The following is a 25934-nucleotide window of genomic DNA, read 5'->3' on the forward strand; positions in this document are numbered from 1 at the left end:
AGACAATTATAGTAAAATAATCATTAGACATTTTGAGGACATTTTATTTCAAAATGTCTAATTTTATACGAGCTTGAATACCGCCAAATATCAAAGTAAATATTGTCAAAATTTTGGAAACTGGCAGGAATCTCTATGTCACAGTTTGCCATTTCCATATTGTTTCATCTTTTTTGCTTTTGTTTTAATGGCAAGATTATTGAGAACTACACCAAGTTCACGATGAAGACATTTAGAATTCATCCTGGCATTTTGAATGCCAGCTTATGGGCCAAATTCTTATTGATAGTTATTCGTTGTTGCTTAATTAATCCTTAGAGGTTGCTATGATTTATATTCACGCCTACTCCGTGACCACTGGGGTCTCGATTTGAAGTCTAGTTTAAATCTGGGGAGTTTCCTGGAAATTGACCCCACATTTCAACATTTTTAAACCATTGTTTCTGATACCATTCTTTTTCAGTGCATTGTTCATGGGCAGACTTGTATGATAGCACACTCCCTTGGATAAGAAGCTTTTATACACATCTGGTTTGCTTCACTGTCAGCATGACAAAGGGTAAGTGGTAGCGTTCACTTTTTCTTCTCTGATCAGTCTTCATTTCCAGATGTTCCAGATAGTGTAAAGGGGTCTTCAACAGTTTTAAAAAAAGAACTTTACCCCAATCCACTGCAGTCTACTCCTGGTAGTTCCTGCATCTGTTCTTGATGTTTTTCTTGGAGAGAAGTGGCTTCTTTGCTGTTCTTAATACCATGGCAACATCCTAAAGGGTATTTCTCACTGTGCATTAAGAAACACACACATCCTGCCATTCCTAGGCAAGCTGTGCACTGGAAGCAACCCAAACCCTTTGATCAATCATCTTTAGGTCCTGGATATTACAGGACTTTCTTGGGCATGCTGAAGCTTGCTCAAAAACACCTGAACTTCTCTTGAAGTTGCCTAAAAGGTTTATTCGGTTGCAACCTTTCTAGCCGCCACCTGGACCCAGTGCATACTACCACCATAAAACGTGGCACAGTCCTTTAAGTGGAAAAACTAAGTATCAAAACCTTTTGGTCAAAACTGTAATGCAATAGAAGTTCAAGTTAAAATTGATCTGAGTGACAATCTCTAATTTACACTGAATGCATAAACATTGTGATATTTCTTTTTAAATGTGGTAATCTATGTTCCACCAATAGTAACAAAAGATGTAAAATTCAGTTATTTATCAACAAGAATATCAGTGTCACTGAGCAATCAGTGTGCAAAGGTAAATCCTGCATTGAACCAAATTACAAATTACAATCTGTCAGTAGCTCATCCAGGCAGTTATATTTTCTAGGTCTGGCCGACAGGATTTCCTGTAGAGAACACTAAATTTCAAAGTTAAGGCCAAGATAGTAGCAGGCAAAGCCATGAAATGTTTAAATGTAATTACATAAATAAAACCTTTATTTAATTGACCTTCACTGTGCAATAAATTCTTATAAAATTACACATTAACACCTTTGCACCTTGGCAGAACCGTCTTTACTGTACATCAGAGCAGCGCCTGCAAATTCCTGCTAGCACTTGTAAAAATCAGGAATCTTAAAACGAGGTCATGAAACCAACCTGAATTACACTCGTTAAAAAGCAGGAAACTGATGGTTGCCATCACTAATTAAATTGCATAACATCTTTACAAAAACCTTTGGAAACTAAATGGTTTTATAGAAATATATTATACAAATATGTGATATTGAAAAAAACAGGTCAAACAAAATTTTCTAAATAATACAGATGTTTTATTTTAAAATGTGTAAATTAATGTAGTTCATCGACAGACAAAAAATATACATGAAGGTAATACATGCCATTTAAAGGATGTACAATATTATTTGATCCAGTCAAAAATGAATTTTTGTGCTAGCCGTCAAGAGACAGCGTGAGCGCCTCATGCTTTCCCTATTTGTACTGCTTCTTCTTCTTCAGGAGGGCGGCCTGGAGCGCGAGCTGGTGAAGAAAAAAACAAATATGTTAATTCCCAAAATATTTGTCTTTTGGCAGCCAAAACATTTTATTCAGCCCCAGTTGAAGAAAAAGTATACATATTGAGCAACCTGTTTCTCTCTGAAGGAGCGTTTGCCTTTTGTTCTGACATTCTGACTGTGTCTCATCATCATGAAGTTCTTTTTCCTCCTCTTTTCCTTGTTGCTGGTGCTGGCGTGCGGGTTCAGCTTGGTCCGCTTTCTCACAAATTCTTTTCGATCTGTTCGTCCAGCCTAGCCAGCAAACAAACCTTTAGTGCTCATCAAAAATAGCATTTGTTTTTTTTTAATGGTGGGAAATGTTTGGTTATTCTACTCTGGCCATCAGTAAATCCTTACATGACTCTGCATTGAGTGTGAAATGTGAAAGCAGGTGGAAGATGTTACCATTGCTGTTGCAAGTCGAGTTTCTTTGTCTGATTTTGGTTTTTTATGCAGTTTCTCGATGTCTCTGAGTGTCACTAGGTCCCCCCTAATATTTTGAAGACAAAGAGTAACAATTTAGAATAAAAAAAGGTAATCAGGACCTAGTGAGGAAACGCTGATAATTTTAAAACAAATGTTGATCACAATATTACTAAGTAATAAGAGATGAAGCGAGAAATTAAAGTAGTTGGACAGTTTTCAGTTTCACTTGTGACAGGCTCAATGGAAATAAAATTAAAAAAGGAAAACTGATCTTCTGATTATTGAACGCAGCCAATCTAACCGCCACACTGATGGCGCTCTTCAGTGTGGAAACTGTTACAGAGTGGAAAGAAGTTACCAGCTTTTTATATCAGTGTCGATGCTAACAATTAAGCACATAGCTGTAAGAAAATATGTTAAAGCAAACATTTTTCCATGAAATATCGAGACATGTCTGTGGTTCATTTAGGTGGTGAGAGAGTGTGAGACTTACAGCAGATAACAGTAAGACTCTTGTTTTTCTAACACCCATGTCATGGATATTTAGATGCCAATGGCTCGTTCTTGTATACATCATTACAAAATCCTGCTTTACAGTGACTGCTTTCGCACACAGTGTGACGTCACCTCTGTTACCACTGATAACCACTCAATTTAAGAGGGCTAGAAAGAAATCTTTTGAATGCTATTTCTAATTGTTCTTATGTTAATGAGATTCTTGAAGAGACATTGGCCAAAAGTCTGAAAAAAATCCGAAAACAGATTTTAAAAAAAATATATTGTTATATTTTATGTTCCTCACTTTTCCTCTTCATTGTCACTGTCTGCCATTTTCCTCTTCTGGCCCTTCCCTGGAGCAGCGTTGACCTCCTTTGCCAGTTGGACCAGACGGATTTTCCTGAAGTCGTCCTGAGTGAGGAGACGGCTGCCACTGACTGCCGCTGCCTTTGCTTTTCTCTCTTCAGCCGGGATACTCTGGAGTTTCTCAGCCTTAAAAACATTTTGGAAGTGTTTTAAAAAAAAGTAAAACAATAAAGGAACCAATCTGCCTGGTCGGACGTCATATTTCTCACCACTTCGCCTGTGTCTTCATCAGATGAGTGGTGAACATCAATCCACTCTCCATCCTCATCGTCATCACTGATGCTGGCACTCTCCCAACCATCTGATGAAGTATAGTGACCAGCATTGCCAATAAAAATCACATATCTCTAAAGTATGTGCAGGATGACGCTGGATTTATTTTTCCATATTAACCATTGTGATGTAGGACCATTGGTTCCTGAGTACAACAGCAACTGACCTTCATCCTCCTCTTCCTCTTTGTTTTCCTCCTCCACCTCCAGGACCTCAGCTCCAGGAATGTAGTCTTTAGCCTCAAGTTCTCCGTAGTCTTTTATTTTGGCCTCTGTTGATGCTTCTGTGGGTCTCCCCTACACAACAGATTTGATTTTCAGTTTCAGCACTTAAAGTTGTTCAGTTCTAGGAACAGCAATAGAACAACATGCACTGATCTTTGATTTTGTAAATAAAAACAGCATTAGGATTATTTTTTACTTCTTTATTGGCACAATTCTTTTCTTTAGTGGATACTTAAAAAGCTATTAAGAAGTTTTCCTGCTTTTCTACAAACATTATATATTCAATATGGTGATGTTTACATGATCTTTTACTGTGCCTCTTTTTTTCCTTATTCTGTTAAGTCTATTAACGAGAGTCTATCTAACGAGAGTTAAGGGGTAATTTCATTTATTTTTTATGCTTGGGTTTGCAGCCGCTCACCCGGTCCTTTTTGTGCAGTAACTGTGGATTGAGATTTCTGAACAGCTGAATCAATCCCCTGGCAGACATCATTACATCTGAAAATAAGGCAAAACAGATGGAGCAAATCCAAAATCATAATAAAAAAACATTAAGCTATTACAGAGAACAATAAATAAATAAAAGCACAAAAATATCTCACTCTTGTCTTTGTGGGTCTTGTATTGGGCTAAGTCCTGCAGCAGATCTTCATTGATGGCAAGCGGGCAGCGGCCGGCCACCTCTTTGATGGCGTTGATGCTAAAAGGGCAAAACGGCACGAAAATACTGTTAAAGAATAACTTCATATTTGCCACAACAAAATGACAATCTGAAAAAAAAATTACTTGGTTGCAGAATTGTGCACACCAAACTAAAACTATTGATTCAGCTTCTGTATTCAGACTGGAGTTTAACATCGATTACCATGAATCTGATTAATATGGAACAAAGTGCTGCTGCAATAGTTGGATTTTTCTTTTTCACATTTTTCATTTGAATATCTTAATTAACAGAAAGGTTTTAAAAGGGGAAAATGGTCTCATTGTACAAAGGTGTCTGTCAGTAGTCTGCTGAAACCTTGTGAGAAAAATGTGTTTTTGTCTGATGAAACCAAGACAGATCTTTTGGGCCACAGTTTGATAAAGAACATCACACCCACAGTGAAATATGGAGGGGGCAGCATCATGCTCTGGGGTTTCTTTTTGTCATATGGAAAAGGTTTCAGAATACGTCTTCGTTTTTGGGCCATATTTTAAATGTGCAGGAACTGCTTACCCAACAGTCATGACCTCTCCAGAGTTCCTGTCTGTTACAAAGTTGTTGGCAATGGTCATGATCACCAGTTCAATGATCTGCGGAGGGCAGGACAACAAACAACATCATGCCATGGCGTTCAACCCATGTAAACTGCAGAGTGAATTTATGATGTACCTCAGGTGGAACCAGCTGGTGCGAAGCCTGGGCGGCACACAGCAGAATCTTTGTTACCTCTGCAGAGACAGCGCACAGTTAGATAAACGTCCACAGCTCAAGCTAACTCAACCGTGTGTGATCGTCACCTCTCTGATGCGGCTGGAGAAACCTTTGGATGAAGGGATAAAAATTGAAGAGGAAGAGCTGCAGAAAACAAACAACAACTGCTGTTATTATTTGATTGATTCATTGTGTACAATATAGCATTTCATCAGACAGTCGAGGCAAGTTGATTTACTTTGAATTAGCCCCAAACAAAAACAAAACCGACCTCGTGGATTCCGACCAGACGAGATATGAGCTCCATCATCATGATCTTCACCTCGAAGCGCTCCTTGGAGCTTTCCAGCTGCTTTAAGAGCTTCTCTGAAAAGTCTTGTTGAAAAGATCGATTTGAAGGTTAGCAGCTCAGTGAACTATAAAGCCAATCACCACATTAGAGCTTTGAGGATTGTATGAGTCTACCTTGAGGATCGTGAATGAGGTGAATCGCTGAAAAATTAAAGACTTCAGGCTTCTTCTTTTTCTTGTGTTTCTGGAGAGAATATAGAAAAATGAGGCCAAAACCACAAACGTGTGAAAAACTTAGTACACCATACGACATCCTGTGTGTTTTTCAATCATGTCTAAGTAAAACAAACAATAAAAAAATAACGTAAAAAAGACATTTTTGTAATGTAATAAATAACATAAAAGTTCTGGTGAGGAATAAATTAGGTCGCCCCCAACATTTATTCCCACTTAAAATGGCTATATTCACACACATGCATATTACATTCGGTGCACATGATAAGAACATCGTTACTCATCAGTTTCAATGAAGTGTGCCCTGTTCAAACTTCAGACATTTGGTTTGGTTAAATCCTAACTGCTGAAGTGAGAGAGGAAATCTTGTTCTTCTACTAAAGAAATCTTCAGAAATAAGATAGCAGGATTAAAGAGGTCTCAAAAGAATGTGAAAGTCCCCATTCCTCTGTACAGAAAAGAGTCAACAAATGGAGGACATTTAAAACAATAAAATGTCTTCACGCGATCTGCAGAAAGCTCTTGTTACTTTTGATCTGAACGTTCATGCCTGTACAATCAGAAACAGACTGATTAAATTTAACTTTACTATGAGGTTTGTAAGGAAACCTTTGCTCCCAAAGAAAAACGTGGAGGCTAGACTAAAGTTTGCCATAGAAAACGTAGATAGAAAACTGGACAGATGAGGTCAAGATAATTAGGAATAACATTTTGGCATAAACTAAATACAACAATAATTGGGTGTACTAATTTTTTTCCTCGGTTAGAACACACATTGATACATTTTAATAAGTAAAGCAAGGTTAATTCCTCCTGTTTACCTGTGATTCCTTTTCCACGGAGAAAAAAGACAAGACATGAATATGAAAACATTTATTCTGAAAGAGCTTAAAATCTAATGGAGCGTCCTAATTTTTTCACAAGGCTGTACCTCAGGTGAGAAAAATAACTGCCTCTGTATTTCACACTGCTACCTTAAGGACTTTCATGGCTTTTTCCAGCTTCTTCTTGTTTTTGGTAGTTTTCTTGCCCGTGGAGTAGCTCATCTTCAGGTCTCTTGCCGACTTTCCTTCATTCTAAAAAAAACAAACAAACACAAAACAGGTGATTTTTTTTCATCAAAGACAGTCGGTGTTTTTACTATAAAGATGAACACCGTATTTATCAAGCTTGCCTCAGATTCAGAATCGCTCTCGTTTTTTTCGTCTTCATCTTTGCCAAGGAAGAACTTCATGCCTCCAACGAGTATCTAACAGAGGCACACCCAGTGACACTGGTTTTTTTTTTTTGGTGGTAAAGACTGAGAAATGTATCGCTTTCTGACTGACAAAAAAACCCTACCTTTGTGACCTTGGAGAAGCATGCTGTCGTAATGACATTAACCGTTTTGGCATCATTCCTGAGACAGGAAAACAAAAACAATCAGAGTGTAAGACACAATGTTTCGCCGAGAACGACTTGAGTTCTACCCATCTTATTTTGAACCCACCATATGTTCCTCCTGTAAAGCTCAACCATCACATCTAAAGAGATCTTTGCTGCTATGGGGTTACTGTCTCTCAGCATTGTGTACATAAAGTTCTGCAGGGTCTGTAACACAACACAATACAACTCAGGAAGTCTGGGACGATCATTTTTAGCTAGTTGGTCACAGAACATTGACATACGATCTACTTACTGTGTTGACCTTGTTGTTTTTGTGCTTTGCATTGATGCCTTTGATGTCCGTCACAATGTGTGTGTACAGAGTCTGTAGATAAAACATACAAAATACAGAAGGTATTTATGTAGCAGCAGTACATTAAAACAGTACTCCTTGTAATTTTTTCATGTTGCAACCCAAACCGCCAACATATGTTATTGGGTTTTTAATGTAATAAAGCAACACAAAGTAGTAAAAAAACCAACACTGCACTTCCTATCATCCTGCTGCGAGGATGCTTTTCTTCAGCAGTTATAGGGAAGCTGGTCAGAGTTGATCGGAAGAGGTATCGAGCTAAATACTGGGCAAAACTTAAAAATAAAACTGTTAAGAGACCGTAAAAGATTTGTGACTTGGTTGGAAATTCACCCTCCAGCAGGAAAACAAGGACATTTCATAATTCAAATGGACAAAAGAGCAGATCTTCTTGGGAATCCTCAAAGCTCCTTCCCACTGCAGCATCTGACAGCTTAGTAATCACACCTGCTTCAAATGTCTGACCAGTCGTAGAATATTTGTCTGACATTACACAACGAAAACAAAGTTTTGCCCAAAATGTGTCAAAAAACAATCTGTGAAAAGCTGTTAAATCCAGTTGTTGCAGGATCAGAACGATGTCATTTTGTTCTTGCAATCCAGAGAGGGAACATATTTCTCCATTCTAGCAGAGCGTGAATTTCAGTTTCTAGATGTACAAAACTGTTTGTGATATACCCCAGAATAACTGCAGCTTTAACTGCACAAAGAGGGGTTCCTACCAAATATCACATCTGAATACAAATTGAAAGCAAACTTCTGAGATGTTTATTTACGTTGTGTTAAGACTACTATGGACATACATAAATACAATACTTTGTGGCTGTGACGCAAAATGTGAAGAAGTTCAGGGGGTATTATCATATTTTGCAGGCCAGTGTAATTGATGACAACCAGACTGACCTTTCTAAGCAGTTTATCATGACACCGCAGCAGCTCAAAGAAGAGCTCCAGGAGGCCTGTGGGGTCGATCAGATCTTTATTCCGCAGAAGAATCAGCGCCTTGCAGAAAGTCTGCAAAATAACAAAGGAGAAACCTTTCAAAACATGCTAAGATCTGTTGCACAGCTGATAATCCAGTGGTGCAGTGCAATACTCAGAAAAGCCTCTCACCATCCGCAGATCTGGCTCCATGACTGTGTGGTAGCTCATTAATAACTCAGACAGCAGCCGAGGAAACGTAGAGAGCTGCTGCTTGTAGCAGTGGGCCACCTGAGGAGCAGGGACAGCTTTAAAACATTTCTATCCACCCTCAGCCGTCCATGATGAATGCTAGGTTACCTGAGATAGAAACATGACCAGCTCCGCCAGCTCCCTGTTGGCTTTGTCCGGCTGCAGCTTGAAGATCTCCACATTGGACTGAAAATGTCGGTACTGCTGTAAAAACTGTGGCAGAAGAGAAGAATTAAGAACATCCACGACATAACTTCAGCCCACGATGCTTCCTCCCGGCGCTCACCTCATCAACATACGACTGCGAGTCTCTCTTTATGAGATTCTGAAGTTGCGGCAGGTTGTTGGGTAATTTGTTGCTTTGTCTCCCAGGCATGACTGCAGGTGATTCAAACCAAGACGTGTCGAAGATGTATCAGAAGAAAAACTAGTTTTTATAAGGCAAGCGTGGCCAGAGTGTACGCTGCCATTATGCACACAACGCAGGAGGAGACGTCACGTCCGGCTGCGCCGTCGTCATTTCAGCTTTCCGCTAAGGCAGGCGATTTATGGCAATAAATTGTATCATATTACCAAAACACATTCCTGACCCCTTCAGGTCAAATTGACTGTTACTGTGGAGACAAGAATGAAATAATGAAATTATTATCATAATGTTGAGATTTTGTTTTGTCTATTGTTTTTTTTAACCCTACCTTCTTACTATGAGTGGTGTCAAAATAAGCCATATTGGTTGCAGTTTTTAATTATTGCTTTGACTATAGATTCCAGTATATTTAGGAGAGTAGCTATTTTCTGGCAGACAGTTCCTCATTCAGCATGATCAGCGCATCTGCTTCACTTGAATATGTTTTTTAGTCTTTTCCATTTTGAACATTAGAGAAATTGGCCTCTGGGTTACATCATATTATGACAGAAAGTCCCTGGTTACTGATTCAATGTAGAGACTGAGCTATAAAAGCACAAATTGGGAAATGCTACAGTTTTATTAGCTACATGAGAAATGTGGGGGTGACAAAAAAACTGTGGCACACCGTAACAATTATCTCTCATTGTGAGCTTTGTTTTGGCTTCACTCGTGAATTTACTCCAATTAAAGGTGGGATTTTTTTTTCATTAAGTGTAAAATACTGCAATAAAATATGAGGCTCCATTAGGCACATTATTCTGAATTTCCTCTCACACAAACTACTGAAACTCTATCACAAATCTAACTTTAAGATATCTAAAAACAATCTCAACATTAAATAAAGATATTAGCTACACTGCACCCTTGAGCTTACAGATGCCTTTTTTGTGTTGCAAATGTGTTGGAAGTGAAGTACATAATCTACATTTTTCACTGTTTTGCATGGAATTACTTACTTATTATGGGGTATTAAAAATACCACCGTATAAGGTAGCTCCATTTAAATAAATTATTCAGTGAAAGTAGCATAGAAACTGTATTGACTCCAGCTAGTCTCACTATTGATCTCATTTAAATATTTGTTGTTTTCAAAAAATATCTAAATTTTAAACAAACAATTCTTTGTATTCTGGCAAGCGTTTGTCAGTTTGCTCTGAAAACGATGCAAGTCTTTGCTGGCAAGCAACACATGACTATTTACAAAAGTATTGCTTATTCACAAATATCCGGTTGATAGAATCCCATATACATATATATATATATATATATATATATATATATATATATATATATATATATATATAATATATATATATATATAATATATATATATATATATATATATATATATATATATATTAATATATATATATATATAAATATTATATATATTATATATATATATATAAATATTATATATATTATATATATATATATAATATTATATATATATATATATATATATATATATATATATATATATATATATACTGCTAAAAAAAATAAAGGGAACACTCAAATAACACATTCTAGATCTGAATGAATGAAATATTCTCATGAATACTTTGTTCTGTACAAAGTTGAATGTGCTGACAACAAAATCACACAAAAATCATCAACGGAAATCAAATTTATTAACCAATGGAGGCCTGGATTTGGAGTCACACACAAAATTAAAGTTGAAAAACACACTACAGGCTGATCCAACTTTGTTGTAATGTCCTTAAAACAAGTCAAAATGAGGCTCAGTATTGTGTGTGACCTCCGTGTGCCTGTATGACCTCCCTACAATACCTGGACATGCTCCTGATGAGATGGTGGATGGTCTCCTGAGGGATCTCCTCCCAGACCTGGACTAAAGCATCCGCCAACTCCTGGACAGTCTGTGGTGCAACGTGATGTTGGTGGATGGAGCGAGACATGATGTCCCAGATGTGCTCAATCGGATTCAGGTCTGGAGAACGGGCGGGCCAGTCCATAGCTTCAATGTCTTCATCTTGCAGGAACTGCTGACACACTCCAGCCACATGAGGTCTAGCATTGTCCTGCATTAGGAGGAACCCAGGGCCAACCGCACCAGCATATGGTTTCACAAGGGGTCTGAGGATCTCATCTCGTTACCTAATGACAGTCAGACTACCTCTGGTGAGCACATGGAGGGACGTGCAGCCCTCCAAAGAAATGCCACCCCACACCATTACTGACCCACTGCCAAACCGGTCATGGTGAAGGATGTTGCAGGCAGCAGATCGCTCTCCACGGTGTCTCCGGACTGTGTCACGTCTGTCACATGTGCTCAGTGTGAACCTGCTTTCATTTGTGAAGAGCACAGGGCACCAGTGGCAAATTTGCCAATCCTGGTGTTCTCTGGCAAATGCCAAGCGTCCTGCACGGTGTTGGGCTGTGAGCACAACCACCATTTGTGGACGTCGGGCCCTCATACCATCCTCATGGAGTCGGTTTCTAACCGTTTGTGCAGACACATGCACATTTGTGGCCTGCTGGAGGTCATCAAATGGGTATGCAAAATTGAAACAAAAACTTTTTCTTACCCTATTTATTTTATGAGCTGCATGGAATGCAAGTTTCACAATGCAATTATGAACCCTACTACGTAATTGTGTCCAGTGTTTCAGCCGACTGGTTCTGGATAGGACCCTGAACATATCCACCCAACACAAAAGCTGAACAGGAATTTAAACTCATATCCAAGTATAGGACCAAACTTAATTTATCACAGTGGTGTAAGACACTTTATCAATTTAAATAGGCACACCATGAAATCAAAGGATGATTTAAAGAAGTGTGTTTTACTTTTGCTCTGGTTTAAATTTTTATCCACAAGGGGCGAGCCCGGCCCAGCCATTTAGCCCTCATGATTCAATATGTCGTAGAAGATCCGTTTGCTGCAATTACAAATAAGAATTTTTTTGGTTCCGTCTCTACCACCTTTGGACAAATAAAAGACTGACATTATTTCCCTATTCACTGTGAAGTAGCTCAAACTTTCCCAGATTGGCTGGTTAGCATTTGTAAAGAGCAATTTTTAACACATCCCACAGATTCTTAATTGGATTTAGGTCTGGAATTTGAATAGGCCATTCAAACACATTCATATGCTTTGATCTAAACCATTCAATAACAGTTTGGTAAAATAACTAGTGTAAAAGTAAAAGTGTCTAAAAGTAAATATGTACACAAACATGTACGCATTGGATTGCACATTTCTTTCATCTTACCAGAAGAAACAGTTAAGATGTTTTACACATTTGTAGGTCTTCCATCTTTAAACAGAAAAAAAGATGAGAAAACTGTCTAAACATCATATACATGTACCACATGACAGGTTCAGCAATGAGGTAAAGCTGAAATATACCGAATCCTTCGGCAAGTATCCATGCCAGTCAACATTATCCAACATTTTGAGCAACATAAGTTTTATTGTTCTTAACAGTGCATCTGCAGACAGGGTGCCTACATATTTTTCATGTAGAAATTCCAGACTTTTCCAGATTACTTTCCAAAGTTCCCAGTACTTTGCATCCACTTTAAAAAATGAAATACTAAAGTTCACCATAAATGTATGGCAGATATTTCTAGCAGACAGGGCTTTAAACATATAACCTGCAAAAACAAGTCCAAATGGGGATGAAAGGAAGACCAAAGGAAGGAAGGAAAGAAAGGAAGTGCAAAATAAAGGAGAGGAGATAGGAAACAAGGTAGGACACAAGGCTAAAATGATGTAAGAAATGAAGTCACTAGGAAGGAAAAAGGGACAGAAGAAAGAAAGATTGGACACGAGAAAGGAAGTGAGGACACAAAGAAGATAGGACCTCAAGGAAAAAGAAAGGACAGGAATGATGGAAAAAGACAAGAAAAGAAGAAAGGACAGCAGGAAGTGTCTGAGGGAAGAAGGACAATGGAAAAAAGGAAGGACAACTTTTAGACAAATATTTTTTTTAGTTTTTGTTTTTACTTTCATTTGCTTTTCCACACCTGAAAAGTCAAATTAAATTCCACAGATTTCCAGACTGCACAGGAACCCCACTTATAGTCTAGAACCCCATTTATAGTCTGCAAACACCATCTATCACAAAATATGCTGGAACAAATGCTTCAGATTTGTTTAACAAAGTTAAAATCACAAATTTTGGCACCACATAGTGGTAGAACTGGTTAAGGACCAGTCATCCCATCTGCTATATTCTGCACCAGATGTTATAATGCTTGCAGTCAGAGAATTGTGCTCTTTTTGTTTTACAGTTTGCATAAATGTATTTCATATATAGGTTCTACATGCCTTACAATATACAGAACCAAATAAAATAGCTATGTGTAAAAATTGTAATCCAGCGCTATAGTCAGTCTGTACATTATAAAAGGTTGCAAAATGCATCATTCATAGTCTTCAGACTCAAAATAGTTTATTATGTAAACCTATAGTCAATAACATTTCATTAAGGCAAAACATACCATAACCTAAGTTCAGCCTACGTAACACTTTTTAGTGAGCAGTCACTTTCATGGCATATATGTTGCAGGGGTCTAACAAACTACAATGATGGAAGTAGATGCAGCTTTTTTCCTCCTACCTTTCAAGGGTTTTGTTAGCCCCCTGATCTGGAAAAAATGTGACTGAAGCTTGGAACATGACTGTATCCTTATTACTTGGCATTAATGTAACCAAAACAGCTGTAAAATGCTCACTATGACATAAAATATGACAAATACAACTTTAATATTTGATCTTTTTTAAAGAAATGTTCCTCTAAATAATATTTAAAACATATCCAGTTTAATTTTTCCAGAGATTAATATGTACACTTTTAGTTTATCATTTGCCTCAGGCAGTACGTAATAACTGTATAATAGATTTACATTGCAAATACTGACACAGTATTCTGTCAAGGCCAGTTCCAGCATCTAAATACACAAAAATGCTCCACATAAAATATAAAATAATTTCATCATCAATAAAAAAAATTTAAAAGGAAAATAAAACATTAATGTTCTCTTGTGTGATAGGAAATACAATCAGCAGCTTGCATAAATGCAGTGAAAGGGAGCAGCAGCCAGAGAGAAAAAGCAAAAATTGAAAATATACTTCTTAAAAAAAAAATCATATAGTTTAAGGCATCATAAAAATAGTGTAATTTGGCATGTTTTGCCTGTATTGACTCTTGTTCTGCTTTGCTCTGATTGGTCACCCAAAATCTAAATGATACGTGGTCTCTATCCTGAGATGTTTTCTTCTGCTTGAAGGCATCTGAGGACATAGAGGATCACTTGATAGCAGAAAATATACTGCTCCTATAAAAGCAAAACAAGTGAATGATGAGTGGAAGACTCTAGACATTAAGAAATAAAACGCAGACTAAATACATAAAAGATAATCACCTCTGTCTGGATCATTCCATGTCTCTGAAGTCTCATATTTCGTACTACGTCTGAAATATCAAACTAAAGCAAAAACATCTATTAGATTACACCGATGAAAAGAAACTGCCTTATTAATAAGACAGAGTTTTCCACACTTACATCTGCATCTTTACTGATGAGCCCCAGAACCACGTCTATACAGATGAGGGCCCCTGAGCGGCCGATGCCTGCGCTGCAGTGTGTGACGATGGGTCCTGATTGATGAACGTACCTCATGTAGGAAATAAATGTGAGCAGATGCTCGGGTTGCGAGGGTGTTCCGTGGTCAGGCCATCCGGTGTAGTTCAGATGAGTTACAAGCTTGGCTTCATTTGTCTTAAGAAACAAAAGCTCTGATGTTAATGGTCCCATTAAATCTATCTGATGCATAAATCAGGAGAAAATCAATTCTTTTGCTCACCTGGACATCTTTGACCTCAATGAGCCGGATGACAAAGTGGTCCAGATGTTGGTCTTTGACGAGTGTTATCTGTAACCTGTCGTCCACCATCTCAGGTGACCTCGGCGTGTCCGGCCAGTACCGCTGACATTTCACTTTGCCCCCTTCGATCTCCTGCGTCATCATAGCTATCACGTTGGAATTCTGCTCCCACACCATTTGCCAAAAGTCGCCCAGTGTGGTGGGCAAAGGTCCCTGACAGGCGATGTACTGGAAGTTCTCATCCTTCACTTGCATGTTGATGAAGTTAGCGTTGATGTATCCGCCATCTTTGCCAATAACCACGCGAGTCGTGTCGACTAGAACATATAAGTGTAGTATAATTTATTTAACTTGAAAAAGAAAACAAAAAACTCGCACACCAAGTGGAAACAGCGGTGATGCTTTTCTTACAGGGAACAATGTTCTTATAGCGGTTCTTCTTCTTGTTTTCTTTGGTCTGACCGACTAAGCAGTCATCGAGTGGCTGAAGATTCTGAAGATTCTGACATGGAGAAAGGTCAAAACTAACATTAATTTCTCTAGAAAATAATATTTTTGCTTTAACATAACTCCTGTTTAACATCTCTACTGCAAACTTGCTAGGTGTGACACTTGGGGGATGATGAGAGGTGCGCATATTAGTACAGCCAAAAGATATTTACAGTTACATCTTCATAAACACAAACTCATTAAATGTTTAAAAGTATTCTGTATTTTTAAATGACAAAACAATAACCTGAGTTATATTAAAAGGTTCATAAACCTTTTTACATCCAACTTTCCATACTTTCCTAAGTCAGCTTTTAAATTACTTTAAGTATATACAGAAAACATCCCTATAAATTAAATGCAAACATTTAATTAATACCTAGGAGCAATTTAGGAAGACAAATTAAACTAACTGGCATATTTTTGGACTGTTAGAGGAAGCTGGAGTGGTAGAAGAGAACTGGGGCATGCTTGGGATTCGAACACGTCACCATTTTGCTGCAAGGCATCAGCGTTAACAACTGCATCAATGTGGAGCTGGAGAATAAGGTCTGGGAATGCAAATATTTTTTCCATACACCACTTTCCATTTCTGTTCCAGCCAGAAATGAAATCCCACCCTTTGCAGAATATTCCCCACAAACAGCTCCTCATATTTAAGTTCAACCTTACTTCAAATTCTTGAAGTGGAACTTTCTGGTCCAGGAGCCCCCTCATCATACGGACGACAGAGTTGAGCTTTGTTCCTGTGTACTGGCCACCAGGAACCACTCTGACAAGGGGCAGAGTGGTCAGTTCGTCCTTTGTGATGATTGACTTGTCTGTGTGAAGTAAGGAGATTGATTCAAAACTTTAAATGTAGACCAATCAGACCTCCTTTCTAAAACACAATCAAACATGAGGGTTAATTTATTTATTAAATTAAAATTGTAACTGAAGAGTAAATCCTACCATCTGTTGATTGGGAGCTGATCTTTTCTATCGGGAGTTCATCACTTCCCCATGTGAAGTCATCTTTCTTTGGCTGCAATGCACCCATCTGCAGATAGCTGCTATTCTCAACACAAACAGTTGAAAAATATTTAGTAAACATGTTGGGAATAAAACCTTCACTTTGCTAAGCTTATATGCAAAACCAGAATCTTACTTTTCATTCCTTGGGTCGTCAACGCTCTCTTCATTCCATGTCACTTTCTGAGAACCCTGTAGGTTAAAATGACCGATTTAACAAAACAGAAACATTCTAACAACTAGATTTTATTAAGTACGTTTGTTGAATTTGTACCACAGGTGAGTCTTCAGGTAAAGAGGACCCATCACAGTCGGTGTCCTCTGAAAGGTCTGCATTCTGCTCAGTCTCTTTTTTCTCCTCTAGGGGTCCATCATCATAGTCTGTCAAGTTAAATGAGAAACATCAGGGGAACATCAAGGCAATATTTCTTTTTTTTTCTTTTCTTTTTACGTTCCGAGTAATTGTCCAATCTATTCTACCTATTGGTGGTATGCTAGGAATGTTGTTGGACTTCTGGCTCACTGACATCCGAAGCTTAGTGAACCCTCCACTGCCCTGACTCAGATCTAAAAAAAAAAAAAAAAACAAGGCAGAGAGAATATAAGGTTTTACCAAAATAATGTTACAATGTAATTTAAAATCAAGTTTGGCAGGCATTGTTAACATTTCTGCATTACAAAAACCTGAAGGGTAACAATGAAGCCCCTGCTTGTACCTGTGTTGCCATTGCACTTGTCAGAGTTTATAGGCAGACTGGCCAGGTATGCGTTTGGGTTCTGGTCAGGTGGTCTTGAAACAATCAGATGTACCAGACCTCTAGCTTTTCTAATGGTGGTGACAGCTTTGTTGTGGGAGATACTGGTCATTAAATCATCATTTACCTAGAAGATTGAGACAGTTGGTCATATTAAAACCCTCAAAATGGCTGCCTATTACATTTGAAATTTTGAAAACTGATTTTAGATAGAAGCCTTGGAGCGAAAAGCCTATAGGCTTTAAGAAACAACAGAAGTCTACGGTACTCACTTTTAGCAGCCTGTCTCCAACCTGAAGCCTTCCTGAGGACTCTGCGACTCCTCCTGGCATGATGGACTTCACAAAGATTCCCCTCTCCCCACCAATCAGAGAGAAACCCAGACCTCCGGATGGTGGCTTCTCCAGATCCAACAATATAATCTCCTCCTGCATTGAAAGCGAGGAAATGTGTGTTTACCTTTAACAGAAACTCACTGTGACACAATGTTCATCATAAATGTGGCAAAATTTTTAAAGTACATTGCAAAAATACCTATACTCCTATAATACCTTGTACTTTTTTTTCCCTATTTTGTGACATTAAAACCACAAACATTTATTTTATTGGGGATGTTTTGAGACAGAACAAGAGAAAGATGATTGTAAAGCGAATGCTACAGCTTTTTTCAAAATTTTTACAAATACGAGCCAGATAAATCAATTTTTTTTAATTAACTCTTAGCAGCTTCCTTGTCCCTGCTGAAGAAAAGCATCTCCGCAGCATGATGCTGCCATGGCCATGTTTTACTAAGGGGGTGGTGTGTTCAGGGTGAAGTCCAGTGTTAGTTTTTCCACCACTCAGTGTTTTTGCATAAAGACCAAAGAATTTGATTTCAGTTCTCTATATAAGTTGAGGTAAACTACGAACAGGACTCATTTTCTTTTGCTATGCCGCCTTAAAAGGCCAAATTCTTTGAGTGCAAGATTAATAGTCCTGTCAACAGATCCTCCTACCTGAGCTGTGGTCTCTGCAGCTCCTCCATCTCCTTTTATATAAGCTCCCCCTGTTTTACACTACTTTATAACCTAATGTGTGCTGTGTTCCTTGGTCTTTATAAGAGGTGTTTACACTAATGTTCTACAAACCTTAAAAGCCTTCCCAAAGGACTCTATTAACTTCTATTAATTTCTATTATTTTTAATTGTAAAAACTTTTTCAAAACCAAACATCATTTTCCTTCTATTTCACCAGTATGCACTGCTTTGTGTTGGTCTTTTACTATATCCACAAAACATAGACTGAAGTCTGTAGTGGTAATGGAGCATAATGGGAGTCGGAAAACCTTTTCAAGGCACTGGGCATCAACTTACTAAGATTTAGATGACAGAAGTTCAAGTTTTAGTTACAGTGTACCACCAAAAGTCAATATGACCTGACTCACCTCTGCAGGACAAAGTGATGTGAGATCCTCCGTGTCTCTGGAATCATCCCTTTTAAGGAAACCTTAAACAAAAAAAGATTGCTTTTGTTACATTAAAAACACAAAATGAAATACAATAAAAGCAGTCTTCAACATGCAAAACAAACCATTTATGTTGGATGACAGTTTGGAGCCAATGTTGTTGTCCAGAAAAGTGACATGTTTGTGTTCAGGAGATAAAGGCATTCCATCTCTGAGAAACAAAGAACAGAGCAATTAAAAAGGATAGATTCTAAATTTCTTTAAAAGAAATCCTTAAAAAGTGTGTAAAAAACAAATTTCGCCAAGATACAAGAACACAAGCCAGACTTCGAATAGACCACATGGTAAGTGCAGAATACCTTGTGGCCTTCAGACAAAGGTCATCAAGGGAGAGCTCCAAGAGTCTTTTACTCTCACTCAGAGTTAGGTCCTGGGTAGGAGCCCCATTAATGTAGTGGATAAGGTCAAGTGGTTTCAATGTTCCTTCTTTATAGACTGGTGAACCTGGTATGACATCTTTCACAAATAAGACCCCATAAATGCTGTCCATACCACCATCTAGGACCAGTCCTATAAAAAAGAAGAGCACATTTAGATGGAGGAAGTAATTCAGAATGCAAAAACACGCGAAGGTGTAAAAGTCTAACAACTAATTTAACACATTTGTTTTCTTAAAGATGGCAGCTTCTTACCTAGTGGTTCTTTGCTGCTCTTGTAACAGATATCAGGGAGCAGGTGGGCTTCTACTGGGAATTTGGGGGGTTCCAGAATCCTTCCTACCACCAAATCAACCACCTGAGGGGCAGCACGAACAAGATCGACCACCTCGGTGTGGTTCATAAAACTCACATCTGTGTTGTTAACCTGTTTGGAAAGACAAAGGAAAAAATAATATGTCCATTAAAAGGAATAGGTTAGAATAAATTGAAACACAGAACCAGACCTGATTCGGATTTTTATGCTGAGTTATGTGATTCAGATGTTTCCATTAGATTGTTAAACTGACAGATTTAACCCACTTAGCTGGTAATTTGCCACATAAACAAAGATGAGCCAATTGTTATTTGGTAATCCAACACAGACCAGACATTCGGTCCTTAAACCGACTGAAAGTAAAGCCGAACCCTTCAGAGGAAGATTAACAGGCGGTACAGAAACAACGTTCAAAATAAACCAAGTGATTTTGAAATCTTTAAAAACAGAAATGAAATGTAATATATTTTTGAGTTAAATAAGCACAGAACAAAGACACCTTCGAATAGATTCATACCTTGACCATTCGATCACCAGGTCTCAGCCTTCCATCTGCTTTGGCCGGATCCTGGACAATATCATGGATGTAGCACCCTTGATTGTTGCCTTTGGTGAGGGTGAAACCAAGGCTGCCCTTTTCTGACTTCAACAAAGAGATCATCAGCTCTGCTTCCTAACAACAAAAGCAGCATCTCAGTTAAAGGACCTACCATGTATGAAAAGATCTTGTCTTGAATTACACCTTTTCATCAATTCCAGAGTCCTTACCGGGAGCAGCTCTTCCATGTCCTGACTATTGCTGGGGCCTTTGAATTTTAAGGGCAGAGGCATTGGAGGGGGCAGGGGATTGGGACTGGGGGGAGAGCCGGAGGACATCACAGGCAGAGAGGATGACTCCATATCAGCTTCCAAAGGTGATGAAGAACTCCTATAAAAACATTTGCAAAAACAAAATTTCAGGAAACAGTTAAAAAAATTTCACAAGATGAACTAAGATGCACCAATATACTGGGTGGTGACCTAAATCAGCAAAATCACAGGTTAGATGGCTCTGAGCAGTGACTGGCTAAACAGAAACTCGAAAGTCTGTTCTTTTTTGCCGATTACTGAACGTACAATACCTACGTGCTGATAAGTCACAGGAACAACAACCCTCAGAGTCAAAACAGCGGAGGGAAGAAGACTCCAGGTTACATACCATCAAAGTCAGTGAGGTGTCTAAAAAAATGTCGGAGGAAGCGCAGAGATGTAAGGAGCTATTGAAAAGATAACTGTAGTTTAGACGACGTGTTCGAGAAATGTCTGAGATTTATTCAGGCTGCGAGAGAGCAAGACTTTCAGAAGTTAACAGGAAGATTTAGAAAATGGTCTCTGTTTTATTTATCCTGTTATGAAATATGCCGAATTTGGAAATGTTGGTAGCCATTTGGAAAACTCTGACTTAAGCTAAATGTCTACATTTGCAAGGGAATACATACAGAAGTGATGTTTTAGTCATGATAACCCAGCTAACTGTTGATGCCAACCACAGTTTAAAATGTAGTCTGTTCCTTAAAAAGCCGCAGTAAAACGGGGTTTTATTCTCATCTTGAAACAAACTCAACATCACATATGATGCAATGTTGCCTCTACAACTAACAAGACTCCTAAAAATCACTCAGGGAATAACAACAAGACAAAACTAATCCGAATGCTGTTCTATATCTAATGTTATAGTTGTTAAAAGAGAAACAGAATCAGCCCAAAGCAAATTGGGCAGGCCAATGCCTTTACAAAAACAGATTGGAAATTGCCCCCAACATTTGGATCAGTGCATCGTGAATAGTCAGAGTTGATTTATTGTTTCATTAGTGGATCAGGTACCTGTTGCTGAGGTCTAATCTTGTCTTTGAGAGGTTCGGAGAGTAAAAAGCTGAGTGGCAGGTGCCGTCCAGCTGACCAGAGCTGTTGTAACGTCCCAGTTCTGAGTTACCACTGGGTGTTTGATAAACATTCCTGTCCCAGTTTTGAATGCTGTGTTCCATAGCGCTCAAGGTGAAAGCTTTCTCCACCTCCTCATCACCATCAGTGCTGTCGCTGTAGCTGTTGTGTCGACCGGGGGTTTTGAGCTGGAGCCTCACCAGAACCTCTTCCACCGGGCCCTTCTGTGTTGTCCCAGGAGGAGAAGCAGTCCTGTTCAAGTTCAGGCTGGGCTCTGAAAGGGTTACAGGCACCTTTCTGGGAGATGGTTTGGGTGTCTGAGAAGGAATATGTTATATTTCATTTTAATTATTTAAAGAAATGTTGACATCGAGAAAGCTGTTTTTTAACCAATTCACCAAAGCCGATGTGTCCATGTCATGGAGAACACCCTCTTCAGGTCTACAGAGGAGCAACGTCACCTCCTGTCCAGTTCCTCGCAAGGCTGATATCACCTCCTAAGTGCACACAAAAAGCCCAAAGAATAAATATGATAAAAATAATGTCCAAAAACATACGGCTGAATGATTTAAATTGCAATTACATAACAAAAATCTACAAACATGTTGTGAGAGTCCCTTGAGAGGGGTTTGATTGACCCGTAAGATGACGTCGCCCACGTTGATGCGGCCGCTCTCTGCAGCTGGCTGGCCCGGGAAAAGCTTTTTCACCCTTACCAAGCTGGGGCCGTGGGGTTCATCAGGAGCGTGGTCTTCTCTGCTAAAGCTGAAGCCGAGTCCAGAGGTGTTCTTCAGCAGACACACCTCAAACACGTTATCTATTTGGATAAAGACATTAATCTACAGAGAGAACCAAAACGAGCAACAGCTTAAGCTTCAGTTAATAAAGAAGGAAAGTTACTTGTTCTCAAATTTTCTTCTTTCTTTGTGAAATAACAAGAAATTTCCAAATGGCTGCACAGTTTCTTCCAGACACAAATCCAATTATCAAATAAATCTGAAGCTACTCAGCCATATAAAGTCTCTGGTAAACTATTACCAGAGTCTGAGTCACAACTTCAAGCCTCAAGGCTCAAAGTTTCTTTCAGCTACTCAGTTACAGTTTACATCTAAATCTGTCCCGCTTCACACAACTTAAATGGTCAATAAACCTGATTTTGACAGAGTAAGAGATATTTACCAGGACAGGCGTTTTCATCTAACAGCATAGAAAATATGGAATAAAAGCTGGAGTCATCACAAATTCAGATGGCATACCCAGATTTTTGTCAGGACGTTTTACCACAAACAAAATCTGAAAAGTGTGGTGTGCATTGGTGCATTGATGCATTGACCCCCTGGATCAACACTTCATAGAACCACATTTTAGTGTAAATACACCTGGGCAGTGTCATTTGGGGAATGTCTCTTCCAGATTTGCACATTTAGGCCCAAATCCGTGTGCGTGATGTCTACATTCTACTGCTGCGCACGCAGGTCGCTTCGGGCATCGTGAATCGTTCAGACCAAAGTCTGAGGCCGTTCGCATTCAATTAGTAGTTTGAACGCCCACGCAAAATAAAAAATAAATAAAACAGGATTACAGAAAAAAATCGAAATGGAGCATCAAGACCTGCAGGGTGAACGCAGCCTAAGAGGTTGAAATTTGGGACAATCTACTTTGAAAGATAACTTACCGGTAAGTTCCCGTTATAAGTGGGGGACTGTGAGTTCAGGGTGGCAGTTTTCTTTTTCCTTGTCCACTACATGACTTGCTGAAAATTGTAGAGTGAACGTCTAATAGCTTTCTTTAAAAAATTCAACAATCTTGCCACTTTTCCACATAGGCCACATTTGCATTGAGGAAAACGAATAGTAGTCCTGTCAACAAATTTTCCCACTTGAGCAGGTGGTCTCCGCAGCTCCTCCAGAGCTACTTTAGGCTTCTTGGCTGCTTCTCTGATTAACACAGCCTTCACCCAGTCAGTTAGGGCAATGTCTTGGGAGGTTTGCAACTGTGCCATATTTTTCATTTCCAAACGGTGGATTGAGTTGTGTTTTATGAGATTTTGAAAGTTTGGGGTAAGAATTTAAAAGCTAACTCTTATTTAAACTGAAAACCAAATACCTTTTTCCTTCTAAGTATGCTCTACTTTTTGTTGGTCAATCACAGAGATATGCAATACCGGTCCTCGAGGTCTGCAGCCCTACATGTTTTGTGTCCCTTCTGCAAAACTTAAATGAAAATGCAGACTTATCACTATCTCTACTGGAGCCTACAACTGATTAGTTCATGTATTTAAAGGTGTATAGTCCAAGCAAGAAATACCTAAAACATGCTGAACATCGTCCCTCTAGGACCAGGAAAACACATAACCAGGAAATCCCAATAATACACCTTAAGGTTTGTGGTTGAAACATAAGCAAAGCTAAAAAAAAACAACTTTAGAGTATGAATGCATTTGCAGAGCACAGAAAGTAACATTTCAGGATATTATTATAGCTGGCTTATGATATGTACTTCAACATAAACCACAGACAAACAATACATAATCCACTAAGGAACCACTTGAGGCACAACCACCACTGCTAATGCTATCTTCCTTGTTGTTTGGTGTTTAATGTAAAACATTTTTTTTGTAGGTGTACTTGAAAAAGAAAAGCAGGCAAATAAACACACATAACTAAACCCCACATGTGAATTTTAATATTTAATTAAAAAGTCATCCCAGGAATAAATGTGTTCTAAGAAGTTCAGCTCAGCCCTGAATAGGCACCAGTGTGCAGCTAATGGCTTGTACAGACATGCTCATTTCCTTTCAAATCAGATTATCTATGGGAAGTTACTTGCTGGGAGTGAGAACAAAGAGTCGCATTGTTAACATTTCTGAAAATTTGCTGACTCAAATAATCAGTGGTAAACAAGATAGGACAACCTCATTCTGTGCAAAATGAAGAGCTTTTCAAAAAGGAAAGGTTAGGTTTGTATTACATGAGCACTGTCTAAAAAAACTCCTCATTAAGGCACCTTATCGTACCTCGAGTGACAAAGCTGTACTCCGGTTTATCTTTGGCCTCTGGTGGCGGCTCCTTGTCCTTAGCTTGACTGCGGTTACCAGCAGAAAAACGCATAGCGGATTGAGGTGTGAGGGGAGCTTGAGTGCTGTCCGCAGGTGAAAGACCCTTCTCCAGACGCAACTGCACCGTCTGCACACACACAAAACATGGTTAACATGTTGTCAGAGGCCATCTGGGTGGCTGCTGAACAGCTTGTTATCCCTGCAAGTGCCAGCCCTCACCTGGCCTGTGTCTCTGAGGACCTCCACTGCCTGATGATGTGTAGCTCCCTCTAGACTCTTTCCATTGACGGCCAACACACGATCACCTGCGCATATGACACACCCCAAATTAATTTATCTTCACTTTAACTTCTGTAGCATCAGTTTTTAACCACTCACCTTTCTGTATTCTCCCATCAAGCTCTGCAGCGCCTTTTGGTATGAGGGCTTTGACATAGATGCCTCCATGTCGGACAGTTGTGTTAACTCCACCCTAATAAACAAACAACTCTTCAGCCAAGGGTAAGTTGATACTTTGTGATTTTTCTATTTGGGTTAATGGAAAATGTGAGTTTTTTTTTTTCTATTCTGCGTTTAAAATGAACATTGCTTTATCAAATAAAATGTTTAGACATTGAGTGTTTTAATAGTTTTAAACACGTCTCTGTTTTTGCCCTCGGTGACTATAAACACCTCTGGCAAAGATGTCAAAAAAGCTTTTTTTTAAATCAGGAAAATGCCCCAAATTAGAAAAAGATTTTATTTGAACAAAAGCTACAATTATCAGGACCAATTTTGCTGGTAGAATAAAGATAACTGCTTTTTTAAAATTAATGAATTCACACTTATTTCAGTTATTATTAATAGTGTCTTTACTTTAAATTAGCACTATAAATTAGTAATCCATGACTTTCTTTCACCTAGCCACTCTTAAAAATGAGAAGAGTCGTGGTATTCAAGGAAAGCCAATGTTTGTTGATCTAAATCAGTTAATTGGTTATAAGAAAACAGCTACGAGTCTAGACTTGCCTACGCAGCCAGGGCAATATCTAAAAGGTTTAAAACAACTGGAACTGTGACAAAAAAGGCTGGACAAGGACCAGAGTTTATTTTGCCATCATGCAGTCAGGAGGATGGCAAGAGAGGTATAGTACTGTAAAAAAGTATTCCTCCCTCTCCTTTCATAGTTTTTCTGTTTTTACTTTGTTTGTCACATAAAAGGTTTCAGTTTAAACTAATTTTAATATCAGACCAAGATGACAGTAAATAAAAAACACCTCCGAGGATTAAAAAAAAATACAGTTTTCAAATGTTTTAATCATTTCAGTATTATCAGCTCTCCAAACCAACCAGACCATTGTGAAAATGTTATCACCCCCCTTGTTAAATCATTAATTAACATGAATTTTTTTGAAAAGCCCCAGGTTCGGCTGCCAAACTGGTTGAATCAAGAAATACAACCCTTCTGACAATGTCAGGGGAGAAAACTCAAGCAGCAACACATCATCAGAAACCCACTCAGTGACATCTATCTGTCTGGGTTAAAGGGTTAAAACTTTATTTCTTAGATTTTAGGACTGCAGCAAACTACATCGAGAGCCATCGGATACTGATCAACCTT

General features: G+C 38.6%; 2 protein-coding genes across 4 annotated transcripts in view; both read right to left on the bottom strand.

The window, feature by feature from the left end:
- Nucleotides 1-1751: 1751 nt before the first annotated feature.
- On the bottom strand, nt 1752-9143 carry sdad1 (SDA1 domain containing 1). The gene is made up of 22 exons (XM_047371939.1): nt 8922-9143; nt 8744-8848; nt 8576-8674; nt 8366-8476; nt 7403-7474; nt 7214-7314; nt 7066-7123; nt 6899-6973; nt 6699-6800; nt 5665-5734; nt 5471-5574; nt 5286-5343; nt 5158-5216; nt 5002-5078; nt 4388-4485; nt 4207-4283; nt 3728-3857; nt 3498-3589; nt 3227-3414; nt 2404-2488; nt 2089-2250; nt 1752-1981 (listed from the first exon to the last, which is right to left on the bottom strand). Exons 1-22 carry the CDS (start codon nt 9009-9011, stop codon nt 1934-1936), a joined length of 2061 nt encoding a protein of 686 aa, XP_047227895.1. The 5' UTR covers nt 9012-9143; the 3' UTR covers nt 1752-1933.
- A 4308-nt stretch (nt 9144-13451) lies between these two features.
- Nucleotides 13452-25934, bottom strand: part of ptpn13 (protein tyrosine phosphatase non-receptor type 13) — a 52107-nt gene continuing 39624 nt past the window's right edge. For all 3 annotated transcript variants that reach the window (XM_047372682.1, XM_047372681.1, XM_047372680.1), the window contains 24 exons: nt 24713-24806; nt 24554-24639; nt 24293-24461; nt 21879-22093; nt 21675-21773; nt 21220-21593; nt 20125-20284; nt 19874-20029; nt 19296-19467; nt 18963-19173; nt 18729-18814; nt 18583-18644; nt 17432-17587; nt 17121-17286; nt 16885-16971; nt 16679-16785; nt 16541-16596; nt 16345-16445; nt 16066-16214; nt 15316-15406; nt 14884-15221; nt 14583-14798; nt 14442-14504; nt 13452-14354 (listed from right to left, as the gene is read on the bottom strand). In XM_047372682.1, coding sequence (XP_047228638.1) covers nt 14277-14354; nt 14442-14504; nt 14583-14798; nt 14884-15221; nt 15316-15406; nt 16066-16214; nt 16345-16445; nt 16541-16596; nt 16679-16785; nt 16885-16971; nt 17121-17286; nt 17432-17587; nt 18583-18644; nt 18729-18814; nt 18963-19173; nt 19296-19467; nt 19874-20029; nt 20125-20284; nt 21220-21593; nt 21675-21773; nt 21879-22093; nt 24293-24461; nt 24554-24639; nt 24713-24806 — 3492 coding nt within the window. In that variant the 3' untranslated portion in view covers nt 13452-14276. The remainder of the gene's footprint in view (nt 14355-14441; nt 14505-14582; nt 14799-14883; nt 15222-15315; nt 15407-16065; nt 16215-16344; nt 16446-16540; nt 16597-16678; nt 16786-16884; nt 16972-17120; nt 17287-17431; nt 17588-18582; nt 18645-18728; nt 18815-18962; nt 19174-19295; nt 19468-19873; nt 20030-20124; nt 20285-21219; nt 21594-21674; nt 21774-21878; nt 22094-24292; nt 24462-24553; nt 24640-24712; nt 24807-25934) is intronic.

Source organism: Girardinichthys multiradiatus, chromosome 8, assembly GCF_021462225.1.
Source record: "Girardinichthys multiradiatus isolate DD_20200921_A chromosome 8, DD_fGirMul_XY1, whole genome shotgun sequence".
Taxonomy (NCBI): Eukaryota; Metazoa; Chordata; class Actinopteri; order Cyprinodontiformes; family Goodeidae; genus Girardinichthys; species Girardinichthys multiradiatus.

Coding starts and splice junctions, on each gene's coding strand:
- sdad1 (XM_047371939.1), bottom strand. CDS start 9,011: ATGCCTGGGAGACAAAGCAACAAATTACCCAACAACCTGCCGCAACTT. Junction 7,315..7,402: donor AAAACAACAAGGTCAACACA/GTAAGTAGATCG, acceptor GTTGTGTTACAG/ACCCTGCAGAACTTTATGTA. Junction 3,858..4,206: donor TACTGCACAAAAAGGACCGG/GTGAGCGGCTGC, acceptor TCTGTTGTGTAG/GGGAGACCCACAGAAGCATC.